General features: G+C 47.7%; 1 protein-coding gene across 1 annotated transcript in view; it reads left to right on the plus strand.

Moving 5' to 3' along the window:
• F8 (coagulation factor VIII) overlaps window positions 1–14,237 on the plus strand; it is a 124,719-nt gene extending 110,482 nt beyond the window's left edge. Inside the window, exons 24-27 of the mRNA XM_039222671.1 lie at window positions 3,737–3,881; window positions 4,262–4,410; window positions 5,039–5,215; window positions 12,769–14,237. Of these exons, the coding sequence (XP_039078602.1) occupies window positions 3,737–3,881; window positions 4,262–4,410; window positions 5,039–5,215; window positions 12,769–12,924 (627 nt within the window). The 3' untranslated portion in view covers window positions 12,925–14,237. The remainder of the gene's footprint in view (window positions 1–3,736; window positions 3,882–4,261; window positions 4,411–5,038; window positions 5,216–12,768) is intronic.
• Window positions 14,238–14,458: the final 221 nt, after the last annotated feature.

Here is a 14,458-nt window from a genome sequence, read left to right on the forward strand (position 1 = left end):
GTCCGATGGCGCTGGATACAGTCCGCCGGGGGGGATGCAGTCCGCTGGGGGGGATGCAGTCCCCTGGGGGGGGGATGGAGTCCGATGGCGCTGGATGCAGTCCGCTGGGGGGGGATGCAGTCCGTTGGCGCTGGATGCAGTCCGCTAGGGCTGGATACACTCCGTTGGCGCTGGATGCAGTCCGCTAGGGCTGGATACACTCCGTTGGCGCTGGATGCAGTCCGCTGGGGTGGGGGGATGCAGTCCGATGGCGCTGGATGCAGTCCGCTGGGGGGGGATGCAGTCCGCTGGGGCTGGACACAGTCCGCCGGGGGGGATGCAGTCCGCTGGGGGGGGGATGCAGTCCGATGGCGCTGGATGCAGTCCGCTGGGGGGGGATGCAGTCCGTTGGCGCCGGATGCAGTCCGCTGGGGGGGATGCAGTCCGCTGGGGCTGGATGCAGTCCGATGGCGCTGGATGCAGTCCGAGGACAGCCGTGCTCCTGGCTGGGAGGCGGTCGCTCCTGGCGCTGGCGATTTGCACGGCCTGCCGGCCAACGGTGTGCAGCATCTCTTCGTGTGCCTCTTGGCCGTCTGCACCTCCGCCCTGGAGAAGTGTCTCTTCAGGTCCTTTACCCGTTGTTTTAACTGGGTCGGGAGCCTTTCCGTCGCTGACTTGTGAGTGTTCTTTATGCGTTCTGGAAAATACACCCTTATCACCTGTGTGATTTGCAGACGTGTCTCCCATCCTGCGCCTTTTGTCCTCTCGCTTCCTAGACAGGGTCCTTTCGTGCACAAAATCTTTTGGTTTGGAGGGTGCGCAACTGATCCTCTTTCCACCACCCCCTTCTTTTGTGGCTGTGCTTTCGCTGCCGTATTGAGAACTGGTGTGTAATCAAAGCCGGGAGGACTTATACCGTGTTTGATTCCAAGAATTTCATAGTTTCCTCACTTACGTTTCGGCTTGTGATCCGTTTTGGAATTCATTTTCATACGTGGTGTGAAACTGGAGTCCACGCTCATTCTCTTTTCTGTCAATATTCAGGTTTCCCAGCACCATTTGTTGAAGAGATTGCTCATCCCTCCACTGAATGGTCTGGGCACTCTTTGGAATATCAACTATTCATAAATCTGTGGGTTTATTTCTGACGCGGAGTTCAAGAGCGTTGACCTACATGTCTACCATTATCCCAGTACCACATGTTTTAGGATTGCTGTAGCTTTGAAATTGGCAAGTGTGGATCCCACAACTGTGTTCTTCTTTTCCGGATTGTTTTGGCGCTCTGTGTCCCTTGAATTTCCATATGAATTTTGGATTGGCCTTTACATGTCTGCAAAAGATCATTGAGATTTTGATAGGGATTGTATTGAACCTATATATTGCCTTGGAAACTATGGCCATCTTATCAATTTTAAATGCCCAATTCACTAAAATCCGATGGCTTTCCACTAATTTAAGTCCTCCTTAATTTCTTTCAGCAATGATTTGGAATGTTCAGTGCACATGCCATGCACCTTCTTGGATACATATATTCCTATGTGTTTAATTGTATTTGATGCTATTTGAAATAGAATTGTTGTCAATTTCACTTTATATTTTTCATTGCTACTATGTAGACATACAGCTGACTTTATGTGTTGATCTCAGATCCAGCTACTTTATTGAATTCACTTATTAACTCTTTTTGTGTGTTCTTTAGGATTGTTTGTATGTAAGATTATGTCACGTGAGAGTAGAGATCATTTTATTTCTTCCTTTCTAATTTAGATGCTTTTTATTTTTATTTCTTCTTTTTGCATCATCGCTCTGGCTAGAAATTCTGCTACAATCTTGAATAGAAGTCGTGAAAGCAAGCATTCTGGTGTCGTTCCTCATGTTAGGTGGAAAGCTTTCAGTCTTCCACCACAGAGTCTGACATTAGTTATGGGTATTTCATAAATGCCCTTTATTATGTTTGGTCATTTCCCTTCTATTCCTAGTTTGCTGAGTACTTTTGTCAGAAAACATTGTTGTATTTTGTCGAATGGGTTTTCTGTGTCAATTGAGAGGATCATGTGGGTTTTTTCACCTTTATTTTATTAATGTACTGTTAAGTAAATTTCTCATGTTGAAGCATCTTTGTATTCCTGAGAAAATTCCTATCTGGACATGAAATGTAATATTTATGGGCTGCCTGACTGGCTGTCGGTTAAGTGTCCAACTTTATTTTTTTTTTAATATTTTTATTTATTTCTAGGAGAGAGAGAGAGACAGCGTGAGCAGGGGAGGGTCAGAGAGAGAGAGGGAAATACAGACTCCGAAATAGGCTCCAGGCTCTGAGCTGGCAGTCAGCACAGAGCCCGATGCGGGGCTCGAACCCACGAAACGCGAGATCATGACCCAAGCGAAAGTCAGACGCTTAACCGACTAAGCCACCCAGGCGCCCCCAACTTTAGCTCAGATCATGATCTCACGGTTTGTGGGTTCAAGCCCCGTATCGGACTCTTGGCTGTCAGCACAGGGCCTGCTTTGGATTTTCTGTCCTCTCTCTCTGCCCCTCCCCTGCTCATTCCCTCTCTCTCTCTCTCTCTCTCAAAAATAAATAAAACATTAAGAAAAGAAATATATGTGCTGCTGGATTCAGTTTGCTAAAATTCATTGAGGATTTATGCATATATATTCTTAATGTATACTGGTCTGTAATTTTTCTTGGTATATGTGTCTGGCTTTGTTATCAAGGTAATGCCTAACTTGTAGTACGAGTTAGGAAGTTTTAGAAGAGCTTGGAAAAGATTGGCATTAATCCTTCTTTAAACATTTAGTAGAATTCACCAGTAAAACCACCTAGCACAGTTCCTGGCACGTAAGAAATGGAATACAGGGTTTGTGTAGTCAGTAACCATTTGTTGATTTAATACCTCGTGTCCCTACGGTTTACAATCAAGACACAAGGATTGAGGGGAAAATGCAGATACATTTATCAAAGAGAAATCTACGATTTGGGGGACAGTGTTATAAATTTATTAATATTTTATTTTGATCCCACAGGAAGGAAAAAGTGTCACAAGGCAAAATAATTTTCTCAAATGCCCCATATAGTATAACTCTGATGTGTGATATATGACAGCCTTACACTGATTCCTGTTTTAGTGTATTCAAGCGGATACAAATCCCAGGTGTTTTGTACATATCTAGGCCTTTTGAATAGGCATTACGATAATACTTCTCAAACTGTGTTCCTTCGACTTTCAATATGCCAGGTACTGTTTTCCGGAACGTAGACGTGTCAATGTCCTAAACGCCACGCGTTGGATGTTAACATGTACCTCATGAATTCAGACACGAGGAATTATTAAGTCAGGCCGCACAGTTCGCTCTCGCCTCTGAGGCCCACGCGGCCGAGTCCGGACTCCTGGCGCACTTTCACTGCCGCCTCTGCACGGAGCTAGCGTGTCCCAAGCTCCCCATTCGGGTCCAGTAGACCTGGAAGCGGGGCCAGGAGACCACACTTCTGATTGCTCCCAGGTGCTGCTGCTGCTGCTGCGTTAGAGCCTACTCCTTCCTCAGCTTTCGTGAGCTTTTCATAGGACCTAGTCTCGCGTGTCCCATCCTAACGTGTCTCGCCAGAGCGGCTAGGTGTGTCTCGCTGGAGCGGCTAGGTGTGCCGGATGCTGGTGAGAAGTGCACAGAGCAAACTCAGGAGGAAGAGGTGGTTGGGAGGAATTGCTTTTCACCCTGTGTCCACTGTCCGTGTGCCTACGCCAGTCCCTCCCTGCAGGTGTTCTTTGGCAACGTGGACTCATCTGGGATAAAACACAATATTTTTAACCCTCCAATTATTGCTCGGTACATCCGTTTGCACCCAACGCATTACAGCATCCGCAGCACTCTGCGCATGGAGTTGATGGGCTGTGATTTAAACAGTAAGTGCCAAGTCACCCCGTATCCCTCCCTGTCCCGACCACGGGTAGCGTGACTAACTGTCGTAGCGTTCTGGAGAGTGGGGGGCTTCCCGGACCACAAAACTATCAATGCTAAAGCAGCCGAGGCCTGAGCAAACCCAGGGCCCAGCCATGCTAACCGGGGGACGCCTTGGGGACAGCCGCCTCCCACGGTGCGCTCCACAAGGCAAATCAGTCTAAGAGAACTGAGAAGCGCTGACCAGGAAACTAGGGGCATGTGAACAGCCGCAGAATCTGTGCAAAAGTTCATGCCTGGGAAGTGACATCATGGTGACAGCAGGCCTGTGGAACCGAGGCTGCGTCTTCTCCCCGTGATTATGTTCACCTGTGATTTCTCCGAGGCTGCAGCATGCCGCTGGGGATGGAGAGTAAAGCAATATCGGACGCGCAGATTACCGCCTCGTCCTACTTAAAGAGCATGTTTGCCGCTTGGTCTCCCGCCCAAGCCCGGCTGCACCTCCAGGGCAGGACGAATGCCTGGAGACCTCAGGTAAGAGACCGCACGGGAGGGGGGACTGGTGGGGAAAGAGCGGGGAGGGCCCTTGACTGCTCCTTCGGGGCATTTCTGTCACCTGGTTGTTCCCAAAAGAGAGGGTCAAGGGGGAAAAGATCCCTAATCGAACCTCCTGAAGCCGAATCCCTGTATGCAGTACTGGGCCGCTGTCTGAGAAGGAACGGTAGTGGCTGACGTCCAGTGTTATGGAGAAGTATCAACAATCGGCCTTCCCTGCAGAACCGCTGAACGTGGGATTTTCAGTCACTGACTAGTTTGGGGGGAACAAATGCAATTAATGGTCTGCTCCTCCCAGGGGCTTACTGTAAACAAAGCAGCTTGTATGACACATTGCCCACCTTGTAATACTCTAGCCCATCTATATACGGCTCGTGCAGTCACTTAGCAAACATTTGCCAGGCACCCACCAAATGGGAGCCCCTGAGGATACAAAGAGGAATCATGAAAAATTGGCAGCCCTCGAGTTGCTTAGAGTCTAATAAGGGAGACGGATGGAGAGACCATTAACATGCAGAGCGACGCCTGCTGCGACGCGGGGAAGAGGGACGGGTGTGAGGGCTTCTGGGAACACCGGGAAGGATACTAGTCTAACTAACCTCCTCAGGCAAATAATCCAAAAGAGTGGCTGCAAGTGGACTTCCAGAAGACAATGAAAGTCACAGGCATAACCACCCAGGGGGTGAAATCGCTCCTTACCAGCATGTATGTGAAGGAGTTCCTCGTTTCCAGTAGTCAAGACGGCCACACCTGGGCTCTGGTTCTTCAGAACGGCAAAGTGAAGGTACGCCAGTCCCGTGGGAAAGGCACCAAACTCCCCCTAGGGCTTGACAGGTAGAAACATAATAAGGTTGGTATATGATCAAACTTTCAAGCTAGACGTGACTGAGTATCAATAGTAACAGGACGGGACGGAACTCATCCCGGGTGCACAGTCCCAGGAAGGAGCAGAGTGGAGCCGAAAGTTGATTATCCTCATGGATGTTGATGTCATCCAAGATGATGGCAAGAATCAGAGGGGGGAAGAATGCGAGCTATTTGCCAAATGTTTAATGATGTCTGGATCCTCACCCGCACCTTAAGTTCCAAGCCTCACTGACCTTTATCATACGTGACCCAGACAATCTTCCTTCTTTTTTTAAGTTGATTTCTTTCTTTAAGTTTATTTCTATTTTGAGAGAGAGAGGGATACAGGGAGAGAGAGCAAGTGAACGAACAGAGGAGGGGCAGAGAGGGAGAGAATCCCAAGCAGGCTCCACACTGTCAGCACAGAGCCTGATACGGGGCTCGATCTCACAAACCTTGAGATCATGCCCTGAGCCAGAATCAAGAGTCAGACGCTTAACTGACTGAGCCACACAGGTGCCCCCAATCTTCCTTCTTGATGTGGGTGTGCTGGAGAAGTCAAAAAAATATGCTAATTAATTTTTAAAATGTTTTATTTATTTCTGAGAGACAGAGATGACGTGAGCAGGGAAGGGTCAGAGAGAGAGGGAGACACAGAATCTGAAACAGGCTCCAGGCTCTGAGCTGTCAGCACAGAGCCCGACGCGGGGCTCGAACCCACGAGCCGCGAGATCATGATCTGAGCCGAAGTCAGACGCTGAACCGACTGAGCCACCCAGGCACCCCTTCAAGTTATGCTAATTAGAGGACATGACCAAAGTCTTGCTACTCCACGACTAATGAAACAATGACTAGCTCATCTCTATGGTCTCTTTTCTTTCTCACCAAGAATTAATCATGGTGTGGCCCTCACCAATCTGTAGCCTTTTGCCACCCACTCCTTTGTTCTCTAAGCTTCATCCATACTAAGAAACCCTCAGGTCCCTTAAAACAGCATGTTCTTTCTCATCCAGGCCTTTAGACTTTCTGTTTCTTCTACCTAGAACATTTTTCCTAGGCACTTCCCGTTGCCCTTTTTACTTGGTTCGTTCTTTAAGTCTCAGATAAACATCATCTCCTTCAGGGAGAACTCCTTGATTCCCCAATGCTGGAGTAGACTTCTGCTGCTGGCAGTTTAGTAGACCCAGAGTATAGATAATATATGTTTTAGAGGACATTTTAAAAGGGTGCATCTCTGATACCTGCTACCGTATGGATGAACCTTGAATGCGTTAGGTTAAATGAAATACACTAGACATAGAAGGACAAATGCTGTATGATTCCATGTAGATGAGTGTATTAGTCAGGCTTCTGCAGAGAAACAGAACCAGTAGAATGTGTGTGTGTGTACGCACATGTGCGTGTGTGTGTAAGGAGATTGTGGTAAGGAGCTGGCTTGTGACTATGAAGGTGACAAGTCCCAAGACCTGCTGAGAACCAGGAGAGCTGACAGTGTAAATCCCAGGCTGAAGGCCAACAGGCTCAAGACCTCGGAAGGGCTGATATTTCAGCCTGAGGCCCAAAGCTGGAAAGGCCAATGTCCCAGTTCAAAGGCGGGCAAGCAGGAAGAATTCTCTCTTATTCCGAGGAAGGTCAGCCTTTTTGTTCTATTCAAGCTTATAACTGATTGGAAGGCAGTCCGCTTTATCCATTCTATCATCTGAATATTAGTCTCATCCAAAAACATCCTCACAGGGGCGCCTGGGTGGCTCAGTCGGTTGAGCATCCGACTTTAGCTCAGGTCATGATCTCGCGGCTCGTGGGTTTGAGCCCCGCATCGGGCTCTGTGCTGACAGCGAGCTCAGAGCCTGGAGCCTGTTTCGGATTCTGTGTCTCCCTCTCTCTCTGACCCTCCCCTGCTCGTGCTGTCTCTCTCTCTCTCAGAAATAAATAAAACTTTTTAAAAATTAAAAGAAAAACAAAAACATCCTCACAGACATTCCAGAACAGCATTTGACCAACTCTCCTGGCACCTCACGAACCAGTCAAGTTGACAGATAAAGTTATAAATTATAATGAGGTACCTAGAATAGGCAACTTCATTGAGAGTATAATGGAAAATTGCCAGTTCAGGGGCGTAGAGCTTCAGTTCTGCAAGATGAAGAGGTCTGGAGATAGATGGTGGTGCTACTTGTACAATATCGTGAATGTATTTAACACCGTGGAATTATACACTTAAAAATGGTCAGAATGGTAAATGGTGTGTTGTGTATACATCGCCACGATAAAAAGGCTATATTGTCTATAATCCATTACTTTGTAATGCATTGTTACGCTCAGTGAAGAAAGGCCACTCTCCCGCCTCATCTCCATCAGGAGCAAAAAAAAACAAAAAACAAAAAACAAAAAAACACAAGCTTTTATTTTAAAATAATGAGCTTAAATAATAGCAGAGAGGTAAAATATGAGAAAATATACAATGGAGGACCTTTCCTAGGGGAAACTGCTTGTATGACTGTTATTAGGAAACTAAGCTTTGAGCCAAATGCAAGGAAAGCCAAATGCACTCAGTAATGAGCCCAGAAGGGAGCGGAAGCCGACAACCCAGTATCTGGAGGAGCCTTTTTTCGAGCCCACTCCGCTCCCAGTTTAGGCCCCCAAAATTCCCACATATCACAATGATAATATCATAAACATTAGCAAACATGCAAGACAACAAACCAGCTTGACTACACATGAACAGTGGTGCACCCGGCTGGCTTGGTTGGTAAAGTGCGGGGCTCTTGATCTCAGGGTCGTGAGTTCAAACCCCAGGTTAGCTGTGGAGCCTACTTTAAAAAAAAAAAAAAAGAAAGAAAAGAAAGAGAAAACAAGTGAGCAGAAACAATACAGATTTAACATCCGAAGAACATCAGATATTGATGAACTATGAAAACATAAAAATAAATGACAAATTACCCAAAATTATTAGGCAGTTCTGGGCAGTACTAAACAACAGTACTTTTAGAAATGAAAAACAGAATTCTCAAAGTTTGAAAATCAAAGAAAGACTTAATAGCACATTAGACACAGCCAAAGAGACTTTGGTCGCTTGAAAGATACAGCCAAAGACATTCCCCAGGACATAGTACAGAGGACAAGGAGACATCGGGTACACATCAAAAGCCCAGAATGAAGGGGAAAATATAGGGGACAAATAGCAAAATGTTAACTTTAAAAGTAAAACTGCCAGTTATTTTACCTGCAACGACTTTATTTGGGACTAGCAGAGAGCCGGGTCCAGCAGGAAAGGGAGGGGCCGGGAGCGGCTCCGATGGGCTGGGTGGGGTGGGGGCTCCGATGGGCTGGGTGGGGTGGGCCGAGGAGGGGTGGCCCTTCCTGCCTCTTGCTCTGGTAGGAACGTAGTAAAGAAAGTGCATCCTGGGGAGAGGGGCGCTGTCTTCCCTTCAGATCTGGAATTGAGGACGCGTCGTAGGCTGGGAGCCTCCCTGCTGCCCTGGCCCCGACCCCATTCTAAAAGAGGCTTCCATTTATCATTTTCACAAACACACAAGGACAACCACTTTTGCCACTTCTATTCAACAGTTTACTGGAAGTTCCAGCCAGAAAAATTAGGCAACAAAAATTAGGCATCTAAACTGGAAAGGAAGAAATTAATCTTTCTTCACCAATGATGTGAATATATATATATATATTCACATCACATATGTGAATATATATATATGAATATATACATCTATATATATATATATTTAACCGCACGAAACCACCCATAACTCACCTGCAGAGTCACTAGAAGGCAAAGAATTCTGTAAGTTTCTATTTAAAGGTAAGTAGACGATAACCGCACAAAGCTAGCTGAGCTAGCGGCAGGGCACACACTGGAGACGAGAGGAGGCTGTGCAAGAGCCCGGAAAGGTCAGTGGTCGAAAACGAAGAAAATCACTTCTTTTTTTTTAAGTTGATTTCTTTTGAGAGAGAGCACGCGTACGCCCAGGTGAGGAGGGGTAGAGATGGAAATCAGCATGGAACCTGATGTGGGGCTTGAACTCATGAACCGTGACATCATGACCTGAGCCAGAAACCAAGAGTCGGATGCTTGACCAGTTGTGCCACCCGGGTACCCCAAAGAAACTCCCTTCTGGAAAGAGAAATGCCCACTCTGAGTGCAGAAATACTAACATTTGAGACCTGCAGGTCATAGCATTGGCTTCTGGAACCGAAACGAAAGGAGGCATGGTGATGAACACAAGCAGAAAGCAAATGGTGGAAATCAAGTGTTCGATAAAAGCAAAAACAAATCACAACCTCACAAGACCCTCTCTGTCCCAACTAGTAAAGAAATTGCACTTCACTTTATCAACAGCAGAGGGCAACCCTGGACCAATAAACCTAATATTCCACCCTAAGCTCTTTTCCCTGCCTACATAAAATCACCTGTTATTTCTGGAACAAGAAATTATAAAGAATTTCTAAATGAACAGAAAATGGCAGATGGAGTGAAAGGTATTATTGTTCTTGATTTGTCACTGCCTCCTTCCTTAAAACCTTCAGTGGCTCTGGGCTTGGCAACAGGACCGTTTTTACCAGTGGAATGTGAGTCCAAACAGAAGCTTGAAATGTGCGTGTTTGACTCGCTCTCCTGTGCCTCTGCACTTCTACCATGAGATAGAAACGTCCAAGCTGAGAAGACACCCTGGACAGGAGCCCCAGCCTGCGGCAGAGCTGAAGTGAACCAAGAGCACTCTCTCTCTTTAAATGCCATTTCCCACTAGAAGGAAGCTTCTGGTATGTGCTCCTTTAGAGGACTACTGATTCCAAAGCTGGAGCAAAGAAACTGCCAGGTAATCCTGGAACATCCGGGCCTGCCGGAGTGCACAGAAGGCCTGCACTGAAGGGCTTCCTGCTGGCCAAATTTGAGAATCAAAAAGAATAAGGATGGCAGTGGATTATAATAAATACAATAAAGAGAGAATCCAGGAGTCCATAATCATAGTTAAAAATATAAAGGGGGGCGCCCGGGTGGCTTAGTCGGTTGAGCGTCCGACTTTCGCTCAGGTCATGATCTCGCGGTTCGTGGGTTCGAGCCCCGCGTCGGGCTCTGTGCTGACTGCCAGCTCAGAGCCTGGAGCCTGTTTCAGAGTCTGTCACTCCCTCTCTCTCTGACCCTCCCCTGCTCATGCTGTCTCTCTCTCTCCTAGAAATAAATAAATAAAACATTAAAAAAATATATATATATAAAGGGAAGGTGGAGTATTTCTGCCTAAAAGAATCCCAGCTAATAAATGTAGACTCAGGGGCCAACCTGGGTGGCTGAGTCGGTTAAGTGTCCGACTCTTGATTTCGGCTCAGGTCATGATCTCATGGTTCCAGTCACACATCTCTGTCAGCACAGAGCTTTCTTGGGGTTCTCTCTCTCTCTGTGTCTCTCTGCCCCTCACCTGCTCATGCTCGAACACATGCCTACTCTCTCTCTCTCAAAATAAATAAACTTTAAAGAAATTTAGAAGAAATAACAAAATTAGGAAATCAGTTTGCTGTCATCAATACACTAATACTTGGGTTGTTTTTAATGTTTATTTATTTTTGAGAGAGAGAGAGACAGAGTGCAAGCAGGGGAAGAAGGGCAGAGAGAGAGGGAGACATAATCTGAAGCAGGCTCCAAGCTCTGAGTTGTCATCACAGAGCCCGGCGTGGGGCTCGAAGCCATGAACTGTGAGATCATGACCTGAGCCGAAGTCGGACGCTTACCCGACCGAGCCCCCCAGGCGCCCCTCCCCTTTATAACAAACTGCAATGAATGCTAGAACCATCAGACTGAAAGCTTGATGAGGAACAGAATATTTACATGGTTTCACAGATTGTTTGTTAGGAAAGGGAAACGATCACCTTGGTAACAGAGAGATCTGGTGGACATCACCTCAACCAAGCACTCAAACTTTGTGTCGTCAATTTATGGGACAAATTAGCATTATGTGTCCCCTGATGGATGTAGTGGGAAGGACACCTCATGCACTGGGTTTTCTCACTAAAAATGTTTAACCAAAATCTCCTAATGAGAAAAGAGTCACATAATTTAGAATGTGGGACAATCCACAACACAACGGTCTTAGACTTCATAAAATGTCAGTGTCAGGGCACCTGGGTAGCTCAGTCGCCAAAGCATCCAACTGTTGATTTCGGCTCAGGTCTCCATCTCACAGTTGTAGGATCGAGCCCCTCATCAGGCTCTGCACTAATGGAGCCTGCTTGGAATTCTCTGTCTCTCTCTGCCTCTCTCTCTCCTGCTCTCTCTTGATCTCAAAAATAAATAAATAAGTTTATCTTAAAAATGTCAGTGTTATGACAGAGACTAGGAGTCTGTTTTCTATTAAAGTAGATTTAAAGAGGTAGAATAAATAAATGTAATGTGTGAGTTTTATTAGATTCTGGATTGAAAAAATATATGAAAGATGCCATATGATAACTGGACATTTTTAAATATTAGGCTATATTATATCAATATTCCATTTGGTGGACATGATAATATTATTCTGTGGTTATAAACAACCTTAGTTTTAGGTTTGACATGCTGAAGTGTTTGGGAGTAAAATGCCATGATGTTTACAACTTCCTTTCAAGTAGTTCAGAAAATTGTGTGTGTGTGTGTGTGTGTGTGTGTGTGTGTGGAGACATAGATACAGTAAAATGTCACTATGTTAACAACTGGTGAATCTAGGTGGAAGACTTAAGGGTCCATCACATTATTCTTTCCATTTCTTGGGGTTGCTACCATTTCACAATAAAAACTTGAGGGGAAATAACAAGGGGTAAGTCTAACGGAGGATGCACACGCCTCCAGATACAACGTAAACATCTGTCGAAGAATCCCAGAGTAGGGACGTCACCGTTTCTTAAAAGTTTCATCAAACACAGAAGCTTTACCGAACGTCTGAAGGATGGCTGCCGGGTGTACACTATGGTACACGTTCCATGTGTGCAAGATAACGGCAGTGACCGCGGCCTCTGACCCTCGTGGGGCTGGCTGACATGTGGCGGTGGAAACAGGGGAAAGCGGTGGACAGGCCCCTGACACATCTGGGAAGACACACAGGGCTCACCACGCAGGCGCCGTGTGTCGCCTCGGACAGAACGCTCCATTTCACGGAGATTTTGGCAGGTGGGGGAGAACATTCCAGATATAATAAGGTGTGGCTGGAGCAAAGGCCTCCACGGCAGGAACGCCGGGTGCTCCTGATTGTAGACGTCAAACCCAGGGTTCAGTCCGGGACTTCCGGCAGCACGGGCTACTCAACCGAGTGAAAAGACCCACTCGGGGGCCGTACGTTGAGAGGGGCACCGCCACAGATGCGAGTGGGGGCGCGGGCCGCTCGGGGGGCCGAGGAGGGACGCCGACCGACACTCAAGGAGGCTGACGGACTCAATGGCCCCGGGGAGAGGAGGCGGAATGGGGGTCAGGCCGTGGTGTTTTTCCAGTCAGACAACTAATAAATGGCATCTTTCGTCTTTCAGGTTTTTCAGGGGAATCAAGACTCCTCCACGCCCGTGGTGAACTCTCTAGAGCCCCCACTACTGACTCGCTACCTTAGAATTCACCCCCAGAGCTGGGCTCGCCAGATCGCCCTGAGGCTGGAGGTTCTGGGCTGTGAGGCCCAGCAGGCGTACTGACCCCCCCCCCCCAGCCCTGCGCCCTCTCCAGCTCGCCTCCCGCCCCCGCCTCCCAGCCTGGCCTCCCGCTCGGTCCCGGCCCCGCCCTGCCCCTGGGCCGAGCCTTTTCTCGGCATTGAAAGTGCACAGCCCCGGCCGCCACCGCCCGGAAGCCTCCCAGGTTAGTTGTCACGAATCCCGCATTCCCGGGAAGGGTGCATTGTTTGAACCCTCTTCCAAGATTTAACTCTCTTCCGTTTCCCGCCGCTGCTCCCAGGTTGCTTTTGCCCTCCAAAGCCAGGAGGAGATGAGGAAGCTCAGGGGGAAAGCGCCCTCCTCCCCCCCCCCCCCCCCAGGTCAGGTCTCTCCCACAGCCTCCTCTTCCTCCTTTGTAGACGAACAGTGTGCTTGAAGTTTGCAGACACTAGTCATGATGTAAGCACTTCCCATTAGGCTTCAGACATTGAAAATAAAACTCTCACTGGTTTATGATTCCGGTCAAACATGGAGCAAATCCGTGTCACCACAGCCTTGAAGCCAGAAGGCAGGCCGTTCTAACAACCTGCAATCCCATTTACGTAGCTGGGATTTCAAGGCGCCAGATGACACGGAGCTGGGGAAAGCAGGGAGCGAACAGGGTGCCGCCCGCCACCCCACAGGGAGCCCCGCCTTGGTCTGCGCCTCACAGGTGAGGCCATCGTGGGCTACTGCTGCTCCTTCCATCGGCTCACCCCCTTCCCTGCCTCCACGCCCGCGCGCGCGCGCACACACACACACACGCACACACACGCACACACACGCACACACACACACGCGGCTCAGGGGCTGGGGGCAAGGACAAGCCACAGGGCACTTGGAGGAAGCCTCCAAAGTTTGCAGTCCAGAGCATTTAAAGACAGGAGCGTTAGAGACAAAATTATTACAATCTGAGAAAAAGCAAGAGAACAGATGCTCTTTGTCCAAGCAAGAGCATCGTCGAAGAGTCCTGCTTGACCCCGATGGGGCCTTCTGGGGAATGCAACGTGACTGTCCCCGGACGGTCACAAACCACAGCGGACCAAGGCACAGAGGGGAAATGCTGTAAGAGTGTCAGGTAACAGGTTCATCTACAGAAATTAATAAATTGTTTTTCCCTGTAGCCTGGTAGAAAAGTTAACCCCAAAGGCGATTATGGCTTTATTTCCTGTAAAAGGCTAACCACCCTCGCGTCTAACTTAATGACCTTGTTTTCGCGTTCCTTTCCTACGGCCCAGATGCGCCTCTGCTCCTCAGAGGCTCCTGGAGCCTCTGGTCTTCCGGCTGGTTTCCTCAGTAACCACTTAAATAAAACCTTGACCCACACAAACAAGCGCCTCTGAGACTTGTGTTTTTACACCACAAATAAAAATGTGAGCAAGATATTAAAAGAGAGGCACCGAAGAGCAGGAAGGACACTTCAGAAAACCAAATTAGTGCGTTAGAAAACCAGATTAAGTTGAATTTAGAGTAATTTCATTTATGAGAAGTGAAATAGACTTGTAACAATTAGACATGGAGCCTCGACCCAAGAGAAGAC

The sequence above is a fragment of the Hyaena hyaena genome, unplaced genomic scaffold (genome assembly GCF_003009895.1).
Source record: "Hyaena hyaena isolate Hyena2069 unplaced genomic scaffold, ASM300989v1 scaffold_1178, whole genome shotgun sequence".
In the NCBI taxonomy this organism is placed as follows: Eukaryota; Metazoa; Chordata; class Mammalia; order Carnivora; family Hyaenidae; genus Hyaena; species Hyaena hyaena.